At 42.7% G+C, this 23,619-nt stretch overlaps 2 protein-coding genes across 2 annotated transcripts in view; one reads left to right on the top strand and one right to left on the bottom strand.

Moving 5' to 3' along the window:
- Nucleotides 1-187: 187 nt before the first annotated feature.
- six4a (SIX homeobox 4a) lies at nt 188-6,644 on the bottom strand. The gene is made up of 3 exons (XM_022221740.2): nt 5,799-6,644; nt 3,507-4,207; nt 188-2,511 (listed from the first exon to the last, which is right to left on the bottom strand). The coding sequence occupies exons 1-3, from the start codon at nt 6,530-6,532 to the stop codon at nt 1,898-1,900; spliced, it is 2,049 nt and encodes a 682-aa protein (XP_022077432.2). The 5' UTR covers nt 6,533-6,644; the 3' UTR covers nt 188-1,897.
- A 1,472-nt stretch (nt 6,645-8,116) lies between these two features.
- Nucleotides 8,117-23,619, top strand: part of mnat1 (MNAT1 component of CDK activating kinase) — a 31,604-nt gene continuing 16,101 nt past the window's right edge. The window contains exons 1-6 of the mRNA XM_022221730.2: nt 8,117-8,320; nt 16,451-16,603; nt 16,978-17,051; nt 17,760-17,863; nt 18,085-18,225; nt 19,516-19,647. Coding sequence (XP_022077422.1) covers nt 8,232-8,320; nt 16,451-16,603; nt 16,978-17,051; nt 17,760-17,863; nt 18,085-18,225; nt 19,516-19,647 — 693 coding nt within the window. The 5' untranslated portion in view covers nt 8,117-8,231. The remainder of the gene's footprint in view (nt 8,321-16,450; nt 16,604-16,977; nt 17,052-17,759; nt 17,864-18,084; nt 18,226-19,515; nt 19,648-23,619) is intronic.

Below are 23,619 nucleotides of genomic sequence, written 5' to 3' on the forward strand. Positions count from 1 at the left end.
TGCCAGTTTTCCCCTCCTATCCGCACAATTTGGCTACATAGGGACTCCTAAACATTGGGAGGACATGTGCTTTCTGTCTGTCATAAACTTGCATTCATTACAGGCATGTTGTGTCACGAAAACCTTGAAAAATGTTGTCGTCTTAAAGCAAGAATTAAAAATGTCTGTTGTATGTTTTATAAATATAAACTTTTATTGCAGTATGGAGATTTAGAAAAATACATTCACATAATTTCAGATAACAAACATATAATTCAAACTAAGATTTAAAAAAACAAAACAACAAAAAAAGACCATCAATTTTCCTATTAGCCCATAACGCATTTTTGGTTTATGACATTAAAGCACTGAGGATAGTTTCCAAAAACTGCTGAGATCATGTCATGAATCCTGACGAGAAAAAAGTGGAGAAGACACGTGATGCATGTGGATGGTGTGAGTTGGCTGCGAGGTTGAAATGTGCATTTATGGTCATGTATGACAGTAAGACCTCAGGCTCCTGTTGTGGAAAAGCGCTGGAGACACTTGACAAATGGGCTCCACACTCCCTCGTCTTTCCTTCAACTGACACCTGACAAATGTGCCAGTGAAAGCGTTGGTGGTAAATCTCACGAAGCTGCTATTTTACTGCCTGTACACCAACGCAAGAGCTACGACTGCTGAAAACAAAAGGCACTAGTGTCCAAAACATTATGATGCCATGCAAAGAGAAATCCTTACAATCCCTCTCCGTTTAATAGGTGGGAGTATATAAAAAAGAGTTACTTATTCTGCTAAGCCACTGCTGTCCCTTTGTTCCTTACACAGTTGTTTGCATCTGGCTTTATAGAAAAATATCATCCATGACATTTGGAGAGACACATCAAAATGAAACATGATATAGTACAGCATCAGCTCATCTAGTTAACATACTGAGTTGCAGCACTATAAACAACATATGATGGACGACGTGAACCGACGGCGTGACCTTCCGATCATCGTTCATATCTTGTTCTCAGGGTTGATGATGAGACTTGAAATAGGAGTCATTGCTGAGATAGTATGTGTTTTGTTGAGGCGTGACAAAGCGTTCAACGTAAAGGCTGTTTGAAACGTGTCCATTGTAATGTCATCATGGTAGTGCAAACGCCAACTTCTTCTAATGCCATTGTGTGTTTTGCGTAGCAGAAAAGGCACATTCGTTTTCACCGTTTCCCCCATATGCAACACTCCGGATTCATTTGTTGTGATATAAAGCACGAAAGCAGGGTTTTTGCAGTGGCTTGGGAGGCATTGAGAGAATTTAAAGTTCTTACTGAAGGACACTTTTTCCTAAATCAGCAGCTTCGAGTGTTTAATGACCTATTCTCTGTAAGTGTGTGCAGTCCTTCAGTAAAGCTGTCGCTGTGTAACTGACCGTTTTCACCGAGGCTCTCCCCCTCTTCCCCCTACAGAATGACCTTTTTGGTTTGACCCAGATGACGCATTTGGTTTGGAGGAACATCCTGGTCACATGACTCGAGGAATTCCAGCACCTGCTTCTGCAGATCAAATCCACTCAACAGGAAGCAGCAGGTGTTGTCTATAAAAATGCACATTTAAACATGGCTCGAACACATACAGCGACTTCTTCTGTTAGCACATAACAGTCAAAATGTTTCGTCTTACGAAGGGGCTTTTAAAACATGTCAAAGGCTTTTTAAAATTTTTATGATAAACTGATAAAGCCCACCGACAGGGCCCCTCTCTGACTAGAGTGCATTGTAAAAGTCAAATGAATGCAAATAATTTAACATTTAAAAGGAAATGAATGGTTAAAAAAAACACACACGCACACGCGCACACAAAGGAGTAAAAAGATTCATCATATCGCTGCTCGGGCGGACATGAGTGCTTCTGTGAGGGGAGAGGTTTGAGGTTAAAGGTCAGCCATGTCCTCATCCATCTGCACTGTCTGTAGTTTGGCTAGCTCCTTTCCCTCCACAGCCTCCATCTCCCCACACATTGCCCGCACCATTACGTTAATGCCTCCTGAACCCGAACCGTCCACCTTGTTCTCCGAAAGGTTCATGTAGTTGCTGTTCAAGCCGGGGCCCATCAGGTGTGAGGATGGCGGCCCCCGGACCTCGTGGCCCCCGAGGTACTCTGTGGGTTGGAGGTGGTGGTTGCTTGGGTCAGTCTCAGCCATCAGAGGCGTGCTGACAGTCAGGGTGGTGTAGACCTCCGGCTCGGGGCTAGACGAGCTGACAGCGGCGACCTCGGTGGTCGAGGCGGGACCTTGGCTGGAGGAGATGTCTTCTGAGTTGGGAGTGGTGTAGCTGATCTGACCGCTGGGGTCCAGGTGGAGGCCGTGGTGGTACGAGGAGTAGACGCCTCCCTCCAGAGGCTCCTTCTTGATGGACGGCTGGCTGGCGTTGCTCATGCTGTAGAGGACCGTGCTGTGGTGCAGAGATGTCATGGTCAGCTTGTCCTGCTGCTGGAATGAGTCGTCATTGGAGGAGCTCACTGCTACATTATTCAGAGCCATGGTACCTGTGGTGATAGAACAATAGATCAATACATATAGTATGTCTGTCACCAGTTTGACTACAGTAGATCCCATTCCCACTGCTGGATCCCCTTTTAACTTCACATAGTATGGTGTGTTTCATTTACCAGGCCTGGGCCCCAAAAATTGCTGTTGTGTGTCTCACACACTTTGTGCTCTTTAAGATCGACCCCCGAGAACAAATGCACTGGTCTGCCAGGACTCAACAGCAAGCTGCAATTTTCTCTTTTTTCTTATTCTTCATCCTGGTGTAGATTCTCTGCTTTATGTCAAAGTAAGTGCTGTAATGGCTTACTCCCTGTTAGTGCATTTCATGGCCTCTGATTGTCTGCAACATATTTCCCCTCCCTGCTCTGGAGATCAAGAGTGTAATGATGATGAGTGATGGTGACTTCAGAACTTGTTTTTATTCATCTCTGGGGCTTTAAAAGGACCACCACTTCTAAATATATGTGTGTGTGTCCCCTTCCTATTTCTTCTGCTCTGTGTTATGTGTAGTATCATCCCCTTGGGCTACAGCCCAAACACAGACAAGCCAATAAAGCAGCTCAGATATATTGGGTGGACGTAGTAGAGACCCGTTGACAAACCACCAGGGACGTGCAGCATTACACTGAAACATCTAATCCGTGATATAAAACTATGTATTTAGATGTTGGTTATTCTTTAATAGTATTTTTATACTTTTAAAGTCCTAAACCATGACAACATTTCATTACAGCAAACTGAATGTAAATATAACTGATTGAATTAGTAAAGTGAACAGTTAATGCCTCATCTTCTTTATCAGACTACATCTCTGACTTCTTATTAAAGATTAAAACACAATTGTTCATTAAAAATATATTTGATGTGATTGTTGCCTCTTCCAACTCATGATGTTATATTTTTCAGCTGACAACAGATTTATTCAAAGTAAGTAAATTGTTAAGTTTTAAAACTGAATAATGGTAAGCCGCAAATGATTTCCTGAACGCACCTTGCTGTGTAATTGTTGAGGAAGAGGAGGCAGAGGAGAGCTGCAGGGGAGGAAGACCTACATCATTGTTGAGTAATGAGCTGCCATCGCTGTCAGAGACTCCACTTGGTACCTGGACCAGACTGTAGCCGCCCAGCTGCAGAGCACCTGATGGGGAACTGAACGTCAACACCGAGGAGCCTCCGTTCTGGGCAGCCATGGTGTGAACCCCCTCCAGCTTCACCTCTGCTCCGTTCACACAGCCGGAGTAGGAGGCATACTGCAGGGAAGACTCTTCAGCACTGCCCAGTCCTTTGTCCTGTCCCGTCTGCATCTGCATGTCCACTCCAGAGCCCCCCAGCAGCATGCCTCCAGACGGCCTCAGAGGGTTGAACGCCAGGGGCTGGATGCCCAGATTGAGCCCATTGAAGAGGATGTTTCCAGGTGAGTGCAGGTAAGACGAGCCACCGTTGTGAAACACAGTGGAGGAGGTGTTATTGTTCACTAGACTTCCATTGTAGAGGCCCCCACTGCTGGATCCAGGGGGCATCTTAATGTCCCCGATCTGTTGGATGACCACCCCACTGTCCAGAGCTCCTGTTTGAATGGGAAGGGCCCCGTGGGTTATCACCCCGTCTGATGAATTGGAGAGGGGACGAGGCGACAGCTCCTCTTGGCCTTTACTGGACTCATCCTCTGTGCTGTGGTTGCCATCAGATTCACTTAACACAGAAAAACAACAAATTCAGTGTCACATCACAAGAGAAAACTGAAAAGGAACTATTTTTAGCAAACTATTGTTTAAAAATGACTTCAAATTAAAATCCAAATGCATATATCTCCCATTTGTGTACTTATTTTGGGTAATAAGACACCCTCTACCCACCATAACAGTTAGAGATAACAAATTCCTGTGATGGCATTTATTGAATTTCCACCCACATCTTGCCTGTAACCCAGAGCAGACAGGGTCACATTTGTTGCTGTGTTTTTGCACAGCTCTGAAGAGCAGGCCGCAGTTTGTGACCGTGTAGCCCTCTTACCTCATGGCGAGCTGCACTGACCTCAACCAATCAACGTGAACAAGGACGCGCAACCATTTGGCGCAATAAATTCTGGTGTGACAAAATGCCAGCCACTGATACTGACACAACAAATGGCTTGGGGTATTTTTTTTTATTTATTTGTTTGGCCCCCAAAATTTAAAATGTGACATTACCATCTAGTTAAGCAAGAAGGAACATTACTTTGGATAAATAATATGAATGGAGCAGCTATATTTTGTTTATCAGCCCCCGAGTTAAAAGACTGATTAAAACAGCTGCACCCCATTCACTCTCCCTCTCCCTCCCCCTCCCCCTCACACACACACACACACACGCATACACGCACACACACACGCACACACGTATCTAAACCCCCACTTCCAGGAAAATATAAAAACACATGACTTAATGCGAGTGGAAGGCTGCTTTTACGCAAGAAATCCACAGGTTATACACATATTAAAACCTTATTTAAAAGTAAATACAGGCGATTTAAAGACAGTCTGCCACTATGGTGTGTGTCTGTGTGAGTCTGTGCGTGTTGGAGACAGAGGGGTCACCTCCACCAGGTGTGCGTCATCTTTGTTCACACAGAGGCAAACATGAAAGAGCAGCTTTCGCATTTCAGTCTGTTTGTGTGGAGGATTATGAAATGAAGCGCAGGAGCTGATGGAAGCCCTGAGATCCTTTTTGGTCCGAGAGGGAGGGGAAAAAAGTGATCATGAAAATGATTTATGTGCTGCTCAGGGACACACACGCAAGGCAAATAGATAAGAAGGAATTAAAGCAACCTTTCAAGTCACCCTTTGAATTATTCCATCAAAGTTGCCCACTTCTCGTGTCTGACAGTCAGATCACCGGAGTGTGTGTAGCTAAAGTCACGGTGTTATTTTGTTGCTTATGGTTTCCATGCCTCTTAGCACCAACACACTTGAAACCAGATCTGAATGGCAACCGCTTCATATTTCAAAACATTAAAAGCGTGCTCCAGAGCCTTTTACGAATTTGTTTCTTAATTATCATCAGTTAATGAGTCACTTCGTCAAATTTTCCAAGTGAGCCCGGTGGTAAATTACAAAATACTTTAAACATTGTGAATTAAATGGTTATAGACTAGGCGCCCTTCTATTAGTAAACTTTCAAGTATTTTGTTAAAGTTAGTTGGAGTTCATTTTAGTGCGCCTTTTACGCACAGAACAATATTTTTCATGGTTTGTTTAAAAAGAGATCTGTGATTTTAAAAAGTCTGTTTCTTTTGTTGTCTCACCTTTTCGATTGTGCCTCCGACGGATTTCTGTCTCTCTGTCTCCTATTTTTGAACCAGTTGCTGACTTGTGTCAAGGAGAGTCCTGTTATCTTGGCGAGATTTCTTTTCTCGGCCGGAGAGGGGTACCTATTCTGATTATACAGATCCTTCAGCGCGTTTCTCGACCTCTCCTTGAAACAATAAACAGTCTCCTCGCCGTCCCAGATAGTCCTTGGCAGAGGGTACTTTCTCCGGATTCGGTACTTGTCCACGGCGCCCAGGGGTCTCCCCCGCGCCTTCTCCGCCTCGGTGTACCGGGCCTTGTACCACAGATCTTGCAGAAAGGTGTGGTTGGACGGACTGAAGCTGTGGTTCTCCAAAATACTGTACAGCTCCTGGTACCGCGCCTGGTGGAAAGCGACGAGGGCTTGGGCTTTTAGGATGCTTTCGTTGCCGCGGAGCAGGTCACTCTGTGGCAGGGACCACAGGAACCTGGCCAGCCGGTCCACATTTCCTCCCTGCTGTAGTGCCTCGCAGACACACGCCACTTGCTCCGGGGAGAAAGCCAGAGAGGAAGCGGCGCTCACCAACAGCTCCGTGCGCACCGCGTCAGTGTTGGGAGTCGTGCGCTCCATGGACAACTCCGCCGCGTCCAGCGCCACAAGCTTGATGCACTCCCGCGTATCCACCTCCTTCACATTTTCCCTCTTGATGTCATTTGCTGTTGTGACTTCTCCGGCAGAAGAAGAAGACATTTTTTTTGTTCAAGCCTTCCCTGGTAAAGTCACTCCTCCCAGCTCGATCAGGTTACCTCCTCGCCATGCGAATGCGATCGGATATCTGACAGCAGCTGTAAGTAGATATCTCTCTCCCCTTTTCCTTCCAACGTGACTTTTACTCTGCGGGGACTGGAGCTGGAGGGAGACACACTGGGGTCTATCTGCAGGAGAGCCACGCCATTGGCCGCTGAGGGCCCCATAAGGGAGGAGCGAGCGGGATTCAGACACGAATGTTTGGTTTCAAGCTGTCAGTCATATAACCTCCGGTATATTCCCGTAGCTCACCTGTGCAAGGTGAGTGCTTTTGGGATCGTGGGAACGGGATATCCTCGTTGTTCGTATCTGTATTGTCAGGAGCTGCTTTGGTTGTAGTTATGCACTTAAAAGCGTTTTCATTCCTATATGATGGTGTGAAAACCAAAGGAAAACATAATCCCGGGAATATTAGCACTCTTTGTCTCTATTAGAAATTATTTAACCTTTTTAATTGAACTGACAAAACATGAAGTGAAATCTGAAACTGGATTTGTCAGATATTGCTTATTCTGCTCAGTGACATTTAAATGCAGAACCTGACTTTGCTTTTATTTCCCTACTTTCAAACCACTGAATCAAATCACAATAAACACGTAAAGATCCCAATGACAATGCAAATATAGGCCACACACACACAAAAAAATCTTAATATCCAGTAACAGCAATAGCTAGATGTTGGAACATTATGCCAATTCAGAGAGCATGTCCCACATTTCTTAATGTCTTATTAACTACAGTTTTATTTTCACCATTTATGAAGCTACACTAAACGAACCATCACTCAAAGTAAAAAGAGAAAGCATCAAATGTCACTCTCCTGCAAAATGTCCAAGCATCCCACTCATCTGCTCCCACATGCGATTAATTTTTGCTTTAAATATGGTTTCTGTTTATTTAAGCAAACATTTGAAGTCTAATGTGGCAAAGGAGTCTAACATTGTCCGGACAGTTACTGGCATTCATACACGGTCAATAATTCAATACAACACATAGGCCTGGGCTTAATCATGATAGAATGCATCTGTCTTTTAAGCTGTAACTTTTGGAAACTGCTCATCCAAATTCCCTAAAGTTAATGATGCTATTTTATCACTATGATGTTATAATAATAATCATTTTCTGTCCTTATCACACATTTATAGTAGACTATAAGTAGTGAATCACTTTGACTAAAATTTTCCGAGATTAGATATTTTCCCCAGACAGTGACACATTCATCCAGAAACTATATGATGTCAGAAGCCCTGGGGAACAACATCTGGGTTGATTTTTGGTTTTAATTATGTTTCAGTTCAGACTTACTTTAGATCATGGAATATATGGGAGCACAGTGAAACCTATAATCAAAAGCAGCTATTTTATGAAGTTTCCCTAAATACAACCTTTGTGCGAAAATAAACTCCTCAGCTTTTTTACCTCAGACCCCCTGGGACTCCCCAGGGGCCCCTTTGTGCGCCTGCACCACAGTGTTGACCACCACCGCTGCAGAGGTCGTCATTAAAGAGGAACCATTCTTATTAGCGGCGTTTCCTGTCGGACCGCATTCTGTGTGGCGCAGCGGTTTGCCGCTTTGAAAGTGACAGGAGAGCTGCTAGTTGTTGACGTTTTGTTAAAGTGTGTTGCTTAGTGTGAGACAGAAATGGACGACCAGGGCTGTCCGAGATGCAAAACCACCAAATATCGGAATCCGTCGCTGAAGCTGATGGTGAACGTCTGCGGACACACGCTGTGAGTATTTACTGACAGATGACATTTCTCCACAACACGGGGCTGTTTTTTTGCTCAAAACTGTTCGAAAAAGACACACAGCAACACAAGAAACCTCAACAGCAGCTGCTATATCATTTCGTTTTAATTTCCTTTCGTGTTGAAGCACTTTTTTAGACCTCAAGACATCATATTTGGACGTTAACGTACATTGGTCGTGCTTGTGTTTTAATGAGCTTTTAGCTAACCGCTAACCGTTTGTTGTACTCAGTCAATTAACAGTAGATGTTGATAGTCTTACCCTATATTCTTTTAGCTGATACTGCTAATAAGTCATCTCGTTATTGTCAATGACTGCATTAACGTAGCTTTAACAGGGTTGACAGAGTTTTTAGAAGTCAGACTTGCTAGACACCGTTGTTAAAAGGTTAACTCTTCATAACACTACACTGGTTTGCTCATCTGTTTAAAGATCACAATAAGGTCTCTTAATAGATACTTGTGGGTCAATTTTCTTTCTTTCTTTGACCACCTGGTAATATCACCTTTTATTTGAAAGTGCAAAAAGTTCATCTTGACAGGGAAAAGACAGACTAATAATGAGGAATATGATTTGTATGTGTATATTTCATTTACGTTATGCAGAGATGTTTAAAATGATAAATTTACAAATAGAAATATAATCTGATCCACAGGACTGCACTGTATCATTGTAATATGAGGAGCGTATATCTTAATAACTGAGTAACCATCATCTCTAAAAATGTGCTTCTGCCTTCTGAGTCATTTTAAGTTTATTCAGCTTAGAAATGTAAGTTTCCTGCTGCCCTAAAATGTGACTTCACTGTATTTGGGTTGATTCATTAGTTTAAAGCATCATGTGAGTTGTGAAAGCTGAATTAAATTAACTGATCACATTGAGTCAACGTAATATGTTTTTGCTGAATCAGCTTGTCACATAGACAATAGTTCAGCCAGACTTACATTCCTTTTTCATTTTCTAAGTGTACAGAACTGATGAAGCCCTTTTGTTTTGCCAGAGTCAGTATAAACATGATATGAGAGGCTTCTCCCGGTTACTGTGGGATAAACTCTAAGGCTATAAGTGTAAGAGATCAATTCAATTGTAACCTTTTTCATGGTTTGTCCTGTTTCCTGTCTGTTTTCTCTGTATACAGATGCCTATGGTTGCTATTAACTCTCTAACCATGTGTTCTGGGAAGTCTGCTTATGAGCTCATTTTGTTTCTCCTAAACTTAATTTATTGAGAGCGAACTCTAAGCTGTTCACTGATTAAATTGCTCATTTTAAGTCAAAGCAGTTGAAGTTAAAATAACTTGTGTTGTAAGGTTCTAAACTGATCTGAAGCTAAAATTTGACACTGAATGTCTAATTAATAAAAAATGAGCAATACTCATAAATTTACAGCAAGAAACTAGAAAATATGAGTTGAATTTCTTTATGTTTTACAGTAAGAACTAGAAAAGCACTCAGAGAGTGCAGTACTCCATCAAGCCTGCTCGTTTCATCTATTATTTCTGATGGAAAAGTCCCGATAAGTTCGTAGCGGTCGATTTGTAGTAGGATCGCTATCATGCCATCGTCAGCAGGAAGCTGACGTGGCGTTCACTTGTTGTCACAGTTAAAGTGACGTCATGCCGTTATCAGTGATACATAAGTCATGAACCCAGAGTATAAGCTACATCACTGCCAAAATCTAATCAATTGATCCTTGTGTCCTTTCTGACCTTCCCTGAAAATTTCATGTATATCTGTTTCTTCATTTTTGAGTAATTTTGCTAACAAACTAACACCGATCGTCACATAACTGTCATGTTCCTTAGTGAATTAATAATACAAGAATAACAAGCAAAGATTTTCTAACCAAAATCACTCCCAGAACATAGCCCAACCAAGCTCAAGCTGTTAAACAATGCAGCCAAAACATAACCTTTTCTACAATGACATCTAAACATATTCATCTAGAAGCTTATACATAACCATTCTTATTTTACTGGCTTTTGCTTCCACGGTGCGTCTGGTTCAATGGGCCAGTCACTGCAATTCTTCACATAATCTTGATGGGATTCATAACAGTGAATCAAGTGGATCATGTCAATACAAATGCATTTAATATAATCTGCAGAATGGCTCTCACATGTTAGTAAATCCTAAAGGAATATGTATTCATCCATTAGCTATACCAGCTGTATCTTGCAGAGGATGGCTTGTAGGGGCCTGAAGCGTATCCTATCTGTTGTCCTGCCTCAGGACCCTGGACAGGTCGCCAGTTCATCATAGGGCCGACCTGAAGAGACAAATAACCATGCACACTGCTAGGAATTTAGAATCCTCAATTAAACTCTTATGCACGTGTTTGGAAGCTGGAGCGCGCAGAGAAAACCCATGCAGACACAGGGAGAACATGCAAACGTCAAACAGAAGAACTGCAGTAGGTTTGAAGGAACCTTCTTCCTATGAGATGACAGTGTTAACTGCTTTACCATGCCACCCCTCCAAAATAGTATCATAGAATTTTATTTACATGGCATATACAAAGAACCGCAAACAAGTATACTGTAAATGATCGTGCATTCTTACTTTCTGATCATCTGTTTTCAGCACTATAGTTGCACTCTATACATTATGCGTCATTCTCATCTTAGTACTTTGTAACTTTGCTGTGCATTTTTCGTTACTTATCCTTTTCATCTGTTAAAAAAGACCCTGGGCATTTAAACGAAGGGGACATCTTATCCATGAGCGTTATGCAGTGACGGCGGTAGCCTGATGAGCACATCTTTTCGACCCTGTCTGTTTATTGACCGTACCATCAGGAAGTGGTCGTGCTTTGTCATCAGGTCAGCGAGCTCATAACTCACCGCCTCAGTCTGGATGCAGGGCTACACACAGAAAATTAAAATGATTCTGCAATGAAGCAATTTGGAGAGATGTCCTTGTCCAGGTCACCTTGGATTTTGTTCCTCAGAGCCGGTGCGACAGTGAATTTATGCACCACTTGGAAACTGCTGTACTCTCAAACTGTATTAGTATTTTCATCGCTAATGTCATTTGGCTTTTTGTTTGCAGCGAGTGCTACTGAATAACTGATAGATTTGGAGGCCTCCACTGCAGCTTGAGAATGTTTCAATTTCACAGTTACTGATTTCCCATTTGGTCTAATCAACAACTCTGCAGAAAAAGTAAGATGGAAAGATGAAGTGACAAAAAAACTGAGAGGAAAATACTTATATATACATAAAGATTGTAATTCATGTATGCTTAATCACACAAACTAACACCTCAACAGCAGCCAAAGTTTAAAATGTAGTAGCTCTGGAAGCACAATAAAAGCCTAAGTGACCTAGGTTAGCTTTGCTGTAGTATCCCTGTTTATCTGGTTAGAGTACAGTGACTAAAAATAAAAGGAAATGTTATCACAAAAAGTAGTAAAATATTATCATTTATCAAGCAAAAATGGAAGACAATCATTGGAGCCACTTTCTGTTCTGCTTTTATCCGTCTTAAAATAATAGTCAAATGGATGCTGTTCGCTTTTGGACCGCTGATTGGAGAAAAGAAGCAATTTAAAGATGCCATTCAGGCGTTTGGCAAATTTTTCTGTCCAGTATTCATGTATATGAGCTAAATTAATCATTAGCTGAGCCTAGTTGAACTTCCTGCACAAATTTACTCACATTAGGAGTCGACTGATCATTAGGCTAGAAGATTATTGGATCCACACTCCAGAATTTTTTTTACAATTATTGGTATTGTTTGTTTTATTGTTTTTTATTTCGGAGGAAATTTTCAAATGTACTCCTACACAGAGTCAAACTTACAAAAATGTTGCCTGGTGAAGGCTGAATAAGAAACTTGGTGCTTTACTGTACTTTTGCAAATTAGAATGTGTGCAGGAGTCTATTTGAAACTTTTAGAAATGCCCATCCACCTCCTATGCACCTGTGCTTTGAAACAAATGCATATAGTTTTCTTCTGTTTATTGTAACTCTTATTGCTCTTTTTTTTAACAGATTACTGATGAATTATGTACCTTTTTAAAAATGCGCTACATTGGTTCCAATGCAGCTGCCCCTCTCTATCTTTAGGTCCTCCATTGTTGGTTCGAGCAAAGCCCCTCCCACAACACTACTAGACTAGCAACACTGAGGGATTATAGTTGAAAAGTTCTTTTTTGAAGTAAACATAAATATATTTAAAAAATCTGAACAGAATTTTGTGTTGGACTTGGTGTTACTTTAAATTTTGACACTGAAAGAACACTACCAGTCAAAGGTTTGGACACGCCTTCTCATTCAGTGTTTTTTATTGAATTATTTTATACGTTGTGGGTTAATACTGAATACGTCAAAACTATAAGAGAGAACATATGGAATTATGTAGTAAACAAAAAAATGTTAATCTTCAGTATTAATCTACAATGTAGAAAACAATACAAATAAAAAGCATTAGGTGGGTCCAAGCTTTTCACTGGTAGTGTATGTCAGTTCCAAATATCAGCTATTGGACTTATGGTAATTAGTATCTGTTGTGAGAAGAAAAACTTATCAGTCAATCCCTAATTTCAGTAACTGTGAGCTCGTCTCTTCTTTAGCCAGGCTGAGTGTCCGTGCCAGTGTGGACTGACCAGCCTCCGGCAGTGCGTTGCATTATTAAGCTTCTCCATGCATCTAAATTTAAACTCCACCGCAGCACATTTTGTATCCCTGTCACCAGCGGCATTTGATGTGTGTTATTTATTACCTTTGCACAATGACACCAGCCCGTGTCCTTTGGCATTTGACTCTGGGCAAAGACAGGCAAAAACAATTGTATGTCAGGCATATGGTAGGGCTTAGAGGGTGAACATAGACTGACAGGGCCGACACACCTCATTAAGCAGAAATTAGATTCCAGCAAGTGACAGTTCAGAGGCTGATGTGCAGTAGGAAAGCAGGAATTGTTTTGTGGACACCTGTGTTTCCAGTAGTAAAAGCTTTGATCATTTTCTCCATAGATACTTCTAAGAACTGGATAGCTATTGAAGTAATTATAATGAAAGGCCCTGTACATGCAAACATAAAAACGATGGATAGACCGTTTATGAGACGCTTATTTTTGATTACTTTAAGAGAGATTAGGTTGACACCACCTGAACTTATTTTAAAGACTGGAAGCAGCTAACCTGACTTTGTCCAAAGGTTAAAAAATCCTCTTACTAACACCTTTAAATCAAAGAAGTTATATCTTGTTTGTTTAATCTGTTTAGAAACTAAAGTAGAACAGACAAGTTACTTATGTTGGTGGAAGTTCCACCAGCTTTTGGTTTTCACTGTGTTTTCCCATTGTACTGTTATTTTTGCTGTTACTTAGTTTTTTACTGTAACATTTACTGATTTAAAAAAAATATTTAAAGAAAGTATTCAAATACTTTGGGAACTTGTGTGTCTGCCCTTTTTTCTTGTCTATAAAGTATACCAGATCCAGAGTTTATTTTGCTTAGATCATTTGCAGCAAGATCTTTGTGAAAGAAATTATTCTCTTGGGCTTCATCATTTTTCAGGCAGCCAGGCTCTGTCTCAATTCAGTGATGGGTCTGAGAATATCAGGAGCTTCATGACTGAAACTTGTAGACGGCACTCCAACAAACAAACCCCTGTCTGTGGTGCTGTTTCATTCTTCTACAAAGGCAAAGATGCAGGCAATGTCACAAAGGGGGGGTGGTGTCAGAGTCTCCTTGCTGAGCCAGGACCCTGTTTACCTTCCTCTTACCACCCCCTTCCCTGACCTGCTGACAGCTGCAGATGGGAGAGATAGGAGCCTGGAGCTCTGAGCAGGACAGGTGAGAGAGGGAGGAGTCAGTCAGTGACAACAGCCTTGGGACACAAAGATGGCAAGCTGCTAGAGATCTGTCTGTTCACTTAAATGTCTGACCTATATGCTCAGTCAAGTAGTAGGGTAGCATTGGCAAGAAATTTCTGGGACTCAGTTTGACGACAAATTGCAACAGGCACACAGTCTGAAAGCTGTCATTTAGAGACGGCACACTTCAGAGCAAAGATGGCAAATTGACTCTAAAAGTCTCCTCCCTCCCTTTTAGACGGTCACCTCTTTGCTCTAGAGTTACACAGGATTTCCCCTTTGGAGAGTACTGTTGTGTAGTCCATTTATGGGGCAGGGGGCAAGCTACGCCCCACTCTTCGCCCCATGTTGATGAATGGGTTCTTTGTGGGCCTGTGGAAACAAGCTGAATCCCTCCATCTACCTCCATATGGCCAGGCCTATACATCTCCTGTAGCCCGAGGCCACAGCGAACATCTGCCTCTTCCAGGGCGCACTTGAGCAGAGGCTCCTCGTACTCTGAAGCGCCAACTGGACAGCGCAGATGTTTCAGCGGGTCGTTCAGCTTTCATTTTTGTATTGCCGCTTCATTTAAGCCAAGCTAAGCTGACATGCTTGTAAGACAGTCCCCTCTCGTGCTGAATTTATTTGTTGCGTATCTGTGAAAGCTTGGAGTCATACTTGGCAGGTTGCGCTTGTTTGACCCTTATCTGAGACGCTAGGTGTAAACAGCCAAACTCCATTGCTCTGCAGTTTCTGCTTTAACTGCTTTTTTTTCTGCTTTGAATCCTGCTGATGAAGTGAAATGTCTTGCGGGATGACTGTCATGACTGTTCTAATAGGCTCCATCCCGGGAGAACTTTTCACTTGGCACCTCTGTCTCAGGCTCGGTCGTTTGACGTTTGGGAAGAAATGACTCAACCATACCATCAGTGACGTACGATGAAAAACCTGTCTCTTTTTCCTTGAAGCTTTGCTATATTTTATTATGAAAACCATCAGTGCTCAGTAACAGGTAGTGCCATTTGGAAACCAGATGTCCATTTTTGTGAAGGTGGTCACAAGCAGGAAGGTGGATTCCTGTGGAAATAAAGCTCCACAGAGACTTAATTAAAAGAGTGCACTGTGCAAACGTTTATCCAGGCTCTCCGCCCCATCAGGGGAGATAAAGAAACATTCCCATTGTCTTTTGTGTTCACTCTTCACTTGAGTGTGACTGATGGGTAAACGCCTACCTGTGTAAAGGTGTGATTGATGGCTAAGCTGAGGATTGCGCCCTCAGGTAGGTCTGGTGATTGGTTGCCATGGAGTTTGTCGTGATGGTGCATGAAGTAGACCTTCTTGGGCTTTACTTGAAATTCCCCATCATTGTCTGAAAAGTATTTCTGCCCATTGTCAGAATTTTTCACGGGTTTAGAGTCATGCTCTTTACTGAAGAGAGTTGTGATTCATTGCTTATATGAGGAGCTAAAGGGCACCTGAAAAACTCATCATGACTGTGCTGTACTGCTACATATTTTGTCTTGGAAAGTAATCATATCCATTAAACAGATTTATAGCACATGCTTTGATCAATAAGTGCCTAGATTGCCACGGTATTTAAAAATGTGGTTTTTACCCTCTCCATAGTACAGCTTTCTTCCATAAAGCCACCATGTCAGGAATAATAATGACATTTCCTGGCAGAAAGGGGAGAAAGGTTGCATAGCGTGCAGACATACGCTGCTTTTTTAATTGTTAAAGTAGAATTTTCAGAAACAAACCTTTAAGTACAAGTGTCGATTCAGTTTAAGTGCGGAATCCTAAAACGCTGTCCATTTCTGTGCTTTTCCTAAATTACATAAGAAGTAGTCCATTCTTCTAATGATAGACTACACAGTGAATTACTGAGCTGGATTTTATCATATTATGCAACGTGGCAGAATGACTGAGGTCTGTTGAAATAACAATAAAGCAAATGTTTTTCCAGTGCAGACAGACACTCCGCTGATGGGGTGTCAGACTAATTTCCTCTTGTCTGAGAGTGGGAGGCAGCCTAATCGACATTCCAATCATAATCCCAGCCATCTTTGAGCACTCAGAGGAAATATTCATGTGCACCATTATCACCCATTGCGCCTGATGATGGCTTACAGACATAAAAAAAAAACCACACAAATTTGCTTTACTCAGAGGAAAATTGTATTTCAGCAGCCACATACGCCCACACATGCACACTAACGGCTGACTCTCAGAGGTGGCTCAGGAGGGTGACCTCTGGGAGTGAGCAGCTCGGCTGGTTGGTAATTTCTGGTTTGTTGTCTTCTCCAGATGCGAGAACTGTGTGGAGATGCTGTTTGTGCGTGGCTCGGGCAACTGCGTGCAGTGCGACACACCCCTGCGGAAGAGCAACTTTCGCGTGCAGCTCTTCGAGGACCCGACTGTAGACAAGGAGGTGGAGATTCGCAAGAAGGTGCTGAAGATGTGAGTGAGGGGGACCAGGGGTGCGGTCCTGTGTGTTTATGTGTCATCCCAAGCCTCCTCCCACTTCTTAAGCTGCCTTTGTCTTTCTCATTACACTGTTTGTTTTGTAGACAATGAGTCTCCCCAGGGGGGGCTCAAACGGGAAGGCTCTTTCTCTGCCAGGTTTTTACTCCTCACCCCCTCCCTGCCTTCTTTCTCTCCCTCTTATCTGTTTTTTAATAGCCCCTTAATTGACATCTAATGTGTGTCTATTAGGCAGTGTGCAGACATGGTATTATAAAATGGTTGATTTAATGGAGTCTATTAATGTCAGTGCATATTTGCTTTCATCAGGTTTTACTATTTGTATCATCAGTTCTCTTCTTCCTCTGCAGTTACAACAAGAGAGATTTTGACTTCCCCAGCCTGAGAGAATATAACGATTATCTGGAGCAAGTGGAGGACATAGGTAGGAGCACCGGCTTGGATGCGTCATGCTGAAAGTAGCCTAATGATTTCTCCTTGACTCTGGTGGTGTTTTACAGGCATTAGTGCCAGCCAGGGGCATGGATTAGGGAATAGCTCTGCCAATGTTAACACATCTTGACTGGCAGCCCACCCTGGCCATTTAGCATGGAGCTATTAGGAGAGCTGGATATGTTGTAGCCAGTCAGCTTTGCTGCTAATTTGCCCCACTGACCAACTGTGCTGCTCCAAAAATTCCTGTATGGTTCGAAACTGATGATTCAAACCGTGTAAACCATTTTAAAATACCAGTATCACAGCAGCAGCAGTAGTGGCTCCTAACTTTATAATATGAGTGCATAGACAGCAAAGCCGCAGTTTCTTATTTTATTTCTGTCATTTGTTGGGGGTAAATACAAAAAGGAGTCCGTGTCGAGAGGTCAGGTGAAGAGAAATATTGAAATACCAGATGCTAAAGTTTAAGGCTGCGCTTCTGAATAAAATCTACAACTTTTCTTGTCTTGAGCATAATTTTATTTATTGATTGTTCTTGTATTTCAGTTGGACAAATTAGTTATCTTTGGAAAGTTGTGGATTTTGCAGTAGTAATTTAAAATAACACAAATGTTGGTGAGTTTGTAATGATTGAGCCTGAATTGATGGAAGTGTTGGGTTGGTGAGATTAACAGTGGTGTATGTTTTCTCCATGTAGTGTTTAACCTGACAAACAACATTGATGTGGAGAACACCAAGCTGAGGATGGAGCAGTACCAGAGAGAGAACAGAGATATTATCCAGAAGAATAAGGCTAAGCTTGTATATACTTTTGAGTGTATTTTTCCTTACATGCATAATATCTTCACAAGTCATGATAACTAGGCGCTAAAATAAACATTTGGTTCTTTAAGCTTGCGCCCCTCCACTGAGAGGTCAGATTGTAGGATCAAGTGCAATACGACATTACTAGAGCTTGTGAAGTCTCATCCTGGTGGTCAGTGATGACAGATTTTTGCAGAAACTTGTTCTCTCCTCCTCAGACCCGAGAACAGGAAGAGCTGGAGGAGCTGCTGTTGCTAGAGCAACAGGGCAATGAGCAGCGGAGACTAGAGGCACTGCAGGAGGAGCAAAGACAACTACAAGCCAAGAAGAAGAACAAACAGGCTCTGCTGGACGAACTGGTGAGTTACAAGCTTGTTGCATGTACATATGTGCATTGAATGACAAGTCTAGTGATGCAAAAATATGAGCAGACAGCAAATCACATGACAGATGTTCCATGTCTGACACAAATGCGTTGACGCACACACAGACACACTCAGCCTGAGGGTTCATGAGTATGAGATCATTAAGCGCTTATTACCAGTCATTGTGCTGTGGGCTGCATTGTTCTCATTCTGTGATTCCAAAGCCTATTGGCTCCATTGTGTTTAGCTGCGGGCTTTGGAAGTTATTGTTCCTGCAGAGCAGGCTGCTGAAGGACCATCACAGATAGCAGGCTAAGCTGTGTGTTTGTTTGTTTAAGGCACCGGGCCTGTTGACTGTAGGCAGATGAGATCAGCTCTCACCCCCCTGGGGGAACTCTTCTGAGCTCTGATATCTGTACGTCCCTGTGACCAGAAATCTGTCCTTTCTCGCATGTGCACACACATATGTTACCATACACATACAGCTTCTACGTTACACTTCCTGGAACAGTGGCTAACTAATCAATAAATCATATCACTGGGAACTTGGTACGCACTTGATGATTTGTTGTTTTCTAATTAAAGATTAAAATGTAATTGAAATCACATATGTCAGCAGTTATGTTTTATTCTTGACTTTAGGAGCATTGTTACTGAATCTTTGTTAAATAAAGAGAATGCTAACTATGTTTTGTCATCCAAGTAAGACAAGTACATTCACTTAAGTACCTGTTGAAAACAAGTGCGACTCACAAAGTGTCAGCTTTTGCAATCAGACCAGGACTTATTAGTGTTCAAGGCCATTAAATTACTTTTGGTATTTTGTTAAATGCTTAAAAAAAAAAAAAAACGTCTAGACTGTCCGATCACTGCTGTCCACTCCATCAAAAATGTCCTATCTCCTCAGTGAACAATGTGTCCAAGCTTTGTGTTCTTAGACTCACTGCTTGGCAACACTCCACTGAAGAAATTGAAACGTCCGACCTTGCATTTAATGGAGGTGAAGGCGGTGCAATGCACTTGAAACAGCGTCCCCTGCAGTGCCACTGTTTTGCTAATATGGCTTGCTTCAGTAATGTGGCAGGTACCCTGAAAGCACCCTATGCTGATTGTTATCCAGTTACACAGAGATGTCTGGGGGATTGGGGGTGGGGTAGCTGGTTGTTTTCTCATCTCTTCTCATCTTTTACAGAGCAGATAGTTCAGAATGAAGCACCTTATTGCATGGGTCACACACCTGGTTTACATTCTCATAGGAAATCTCCAATCTCTTTTGTTTTCCAGGAGCAGTCTCAGCTTCCTGCCACCATCTTACTTGCCCAACACAAGGTTCGTGCTGCTCAGCTGGAGACCCAGATAGAGCAGCAGAAACAGGTCGTGAAGCCTACCAATCTATTTTCAACTGGAATCCAAATGGTAAGCATAAGACCGTAGACTCTCCAACTCTCTTTCATTAGGGGCGCAGACGTGTTCATCATTGACTCTGTAGTCTAAATGCTAAGACTGTCCATTTATTGTTTTGTGCTTGTAAAATTTAAATCTTAAGTGTTTTCCCAGACCTGGAAAGTCATTTATTGTCGTGATCTGGCTGGCTTTTCACCCTGCTCTTAATTGTGGCTTATCAGAATGGCCATAAATAATTTTGTCTTCCATCGTGACTGCGCAAAACGTCCAAAAACGAGTATCTTTTTGTGCGTACCCCTGCCCTAAGGCTGGTTGCTTGTTTGCATGCTCTTATCAGACTGGGCTTTGTTGCTTCAAATGACAGCAGCATGAGGACAGTGAAACATGTAGCTGTAAGAAGAAGCAAATTTATATTTATTTATAACAAATGACTCATATAGTTACCCATGAGCCCATGCAGGTTAAGGGCACATAGGTGTATAGCTCTGTCCACTGGTGATAAGGTGAGTCAGAACAGTGAAGGTCATAGTGTGATTTTTAGTTCAAAGCTAATTTAAACTTCATGCGGAGTGCTCGGTGACAATGGAGTGGTGATAACAGTCAGGAACCTTCAAAAAGGGGGATGTTCCTCCATGTCTGGTTCTTCTTCAGTGTGGGAACAGGCCCTCACCCCTTCAGTCATCACATTCCTCTGGGCGAATGGTGGGTCCCACAGAGAGAGCATGTGGGCTCAGGGCTTTGGCCGCTCTGTGCTTTCAGCTTTGTGCACACCGTGTCTGGAGAGACCTTCCACTTGGCTGTTGTTCAGGTTTTCAGTCGTTTATTTTCATTTTACTGTGATGAGATAGGCTGTGTCATCAGCCCCCACCCCTTCCACAGCAACCCTCATGAGATATGGTTGTCTTCCCACAGTTCAGTGGTGCGTGGGAGAGATATCTGTACTCACCTAAACTCAAGCTGCCTAGCTAGGTTTTAAAACACGCAGGTATAACCAAACTCTTTAAAAACAACAACTACCTCATACACCACTGCTTAAGAAGCACTGAATTGATCGAAGTGAAGAGTGTGGTTCTCTGACTTTCACCCCCTTGATATACAGTGTGAAGTTAAACTTGCTGATGGAGAGAGAAACAGCATGATTTTGTTGCTCTTGGCTTCTTCTGCGACTGTTTTTCCTCGCCTCTTTCTTCGCATTTCTCTTCATCTTCCCATCCCCGAGCTCCTGTTGGTGGAGCAGAGGTCTCACCATGCATCTGCTGTATTGGACTGAGAGACTTGAGTCAAGGGAACGTGTGGGTTTGGATTTCCCTTCACCTCAGAGTCCATAAGAATGACTTCTGTTTGACTTGGTAGGGTTTCAGCACAGAGCGGTAGATTCCTGCAGATAGCTGGAATTCATTTATCTGGTTGTGGTCCCTTACTCCGAGAAGCGTTTCAGTTTTTCTTCAGCAGAAATTAAGGGAGGCAAATCTAAAAGCACATTTTTAAAGCTGGGCTACATTTGTATGATATTTCTTTATAGCAAAACTGATTCATGTCAATGTCTTTACTAACAGCAATATCATTTTATGCTGTAATGTAGAATCATTTAAGATTAAGGAACAATAGCTCAGTTTCTTTTAAAACCCTATTTGTCATTATATAAAGGATCCAATTTGCATTGACTATTTAGAAGCAAGAATTAAAAAGTATTCATTTGTTGAAGCCTGAGTGTCTCTATTGAAGTACAGTCACAAATAGAAAACAGTTTGATTGTGACAATGATGAATGGGCTTGGGGCTGATTTTAAGGTCTTGATTTTCCATTGGATGTTTGTGTTGATGTGCAAATTCAACAGTCACAGAAGCAGACATTTGTGGCACCCCTATCCCCTAATACCCACACCCACAGTGGCCTCACAGCACTTCAACTGGCTGCTTCACCCCGGGCCAAGGTGAGCCGTCACCAGTGGAATGACATATCAGCCTGTCTTTGAGCCGTCCAATCCATGGAACTTGAGGATGCCAATTCTTCCTCATCTTCCCAATCGTTCCAGACTTTATTTAAAGAGTGATCTAATGTTGCATGTAGTTGTGATATGTTATCTACTGGGAACATGTAAGGGGACATCTCAGCCATGCTGGCACTGCTGGTTGCCAGGTTGATTTTCTCGGAGTTGATGAAGGGGACTCCAACCCTGACCCTGATATTTCTGGTTGTGTGTTAATATCTCTGTTGAGCGGATGTCTGAGGAAGCTAGCCAATCCTGAGGGAAAGTAGTCTAGTCCAGGTGTGATGTGAGGTGGGATGGGCCTGGTCTTGCCTCAGGAATGGTTAGGAATCACTCACTAATTCTTCACTTTGTAGGCAATCTATTGAACCAAGAGACACATATACCTGTGTGCAGGTGCATGCACACACAGAAATACACACCCCCTTACCCAGTCTGAGTAAACATCCTTTGAAGAATAAAGTGTCTTTTTAAAATGGGTGATATCAAAAGAGACACTCTGTGTGGGAGGGAGGCGACTATTCACTGTTTAAACAGGTTGCTTGTTGTTGTCTGACACATAAGACCAGCCCCAGTACCAAGCATGATGACAAGAGTCACCGTGCTTGGCACCAGCTCTGATCAAAACATAAATATGACTTGAGGATAATTAGCATATATATTACATCTAGTTTAAGCTTGAAAGTAGAATATATTTTTTGTTTCTGATTGTATTCAGGGGTGTTGGCTGTGTTTGTGCCAGTAAATCTATTGTGTTTTCTGGTCTCAGAGGGATGTGTGCAGTTTGGGGTTTGTTTTCAGCTGCTACAGTGTCCCATTCCTGAAAGCGTTTGACCGATGGGGAATCTCTCCACCTTGGGACAGCTTTCAGCGCCATCTTAAATGAAAGGTCCCAGGCTCCAGCACTGCTGGGGCCCAATCCACTAGTCACAGGCGGCAGAGCAGCTGACATACCTGACAGGGCCGGCATGGGCACCTAATGAAAGCAGGAGGCAAGCACACACATAAACAAAGTGCAGCTCACACACACAATCAGCCAAATGTGGGTGGAAAGTTTATCCCTAAACATAGATGTGTAGTCGGCTGAAATAACCCCGGGTTCTCTCTGGCTTTAGTCCATTCTACACTTAGGCGGTGGAATTTGACTACCATAGAAAACACAAACACAAGTACACACACAAACAGACATACTGTGAGCTTGTTTGCTCAGGCCTGTTTTACTTGGTTAAGTTGTCCTCTACAGTGACCTCTGCTCAGTAGACATACTCGTCAATGCAGGGCAAGCTCTACTTTACTTTATTCTGGCAGACTGGCCTAACCTGTTTTGCCTGAGAGCTTGTCGCTAAATACTCACTGCAACCCCCACTCACTCTTTTCAATGTTATTCTCTATTCACACTCTTTAGAAAAATACCAACAGATTGTTTGTTTTTGTTGTTTATTCTTTAAAAAATCTGACATTTAAAGCATTCACAAATTAAAATTGGCAGGTTTTATGTAGGAGCGTGCATAACCCTTACACTTTGGCCTTTTGCTTTTTATTGGATTGCTGGCATCCAGGTTGAAAGCTGTAGGCGGCTGGGGAGAGGGGGTCACCTCGTGGGGTAAAGGGAATCGTCAGGCCTGATTGGCACCAGCACATGTGGGCATTCACACCTCTGCCGCTGCCCCTGGTTGGCCCTGTTTAGGTTGGCCTCAGCAACCCTTGCCCACGGGCAGGCAGGCCTAGCCCAGCCCAGCGGAAAAAGGAGTTGTCAGCTTTAGGGGCTTTGCGCTGGGGCAGCTGCCACTGGTCAGGCAGTTATATTTAAACTTGTAAGGCAAGGGGAGGCACTGTGTGGGCAGCAGTTTTTACACTTGCTACTTGCTGCTCAGTGGGCCAGCGAGCAGCCCAAAGCTCTTTATCCATACAGAAGCACTGGCAGTGCCAGGGGAGAAGGTGGAAGTGAGAACCGAGGATGGGATGGCACTATGCTGGCCTCCAACTAGGCTTAT

This window comes from Acanthochromis polyacanthus, chromosome 1 (genome assembly GCF_021347895.1).
Source record: "Acanthochromis polyacanthus isolate Apoly-LR-REF ecotype Palm Island chromosome 1, KAUST_Apoly_ChrSc, whole genome shotgun sequence".
Taxonomy (NCBI): Eukaryota; Metazoa; Chordata; class Actinopteri; family Pomacentridae; genus Acanthochromis; species Acanthochromis polyacanthus.

Coding starts and splice junctions, on each gene's coding strand:
- six4a (XM_022221740.2), bottom strand. CDS start 6,532: ATGTCTTCTTCTTCTGCCGGAGAAGTCACAACAGCAAATGACATCAAG. Junction 4,208..5,798: donor TCGGAGGCACAATCGAAAAG/GTGAGACAACAA, acceptor TTCTGTGTTAAG/TGAATCTGATGGCAACCACA. Junction 2,512..3,506: donor CTCAACAATTACACAGCAAG/GTGCGTTCAGGA, acceptor CTATCACCACAG/GTACCATGGCTCTGAATAAT.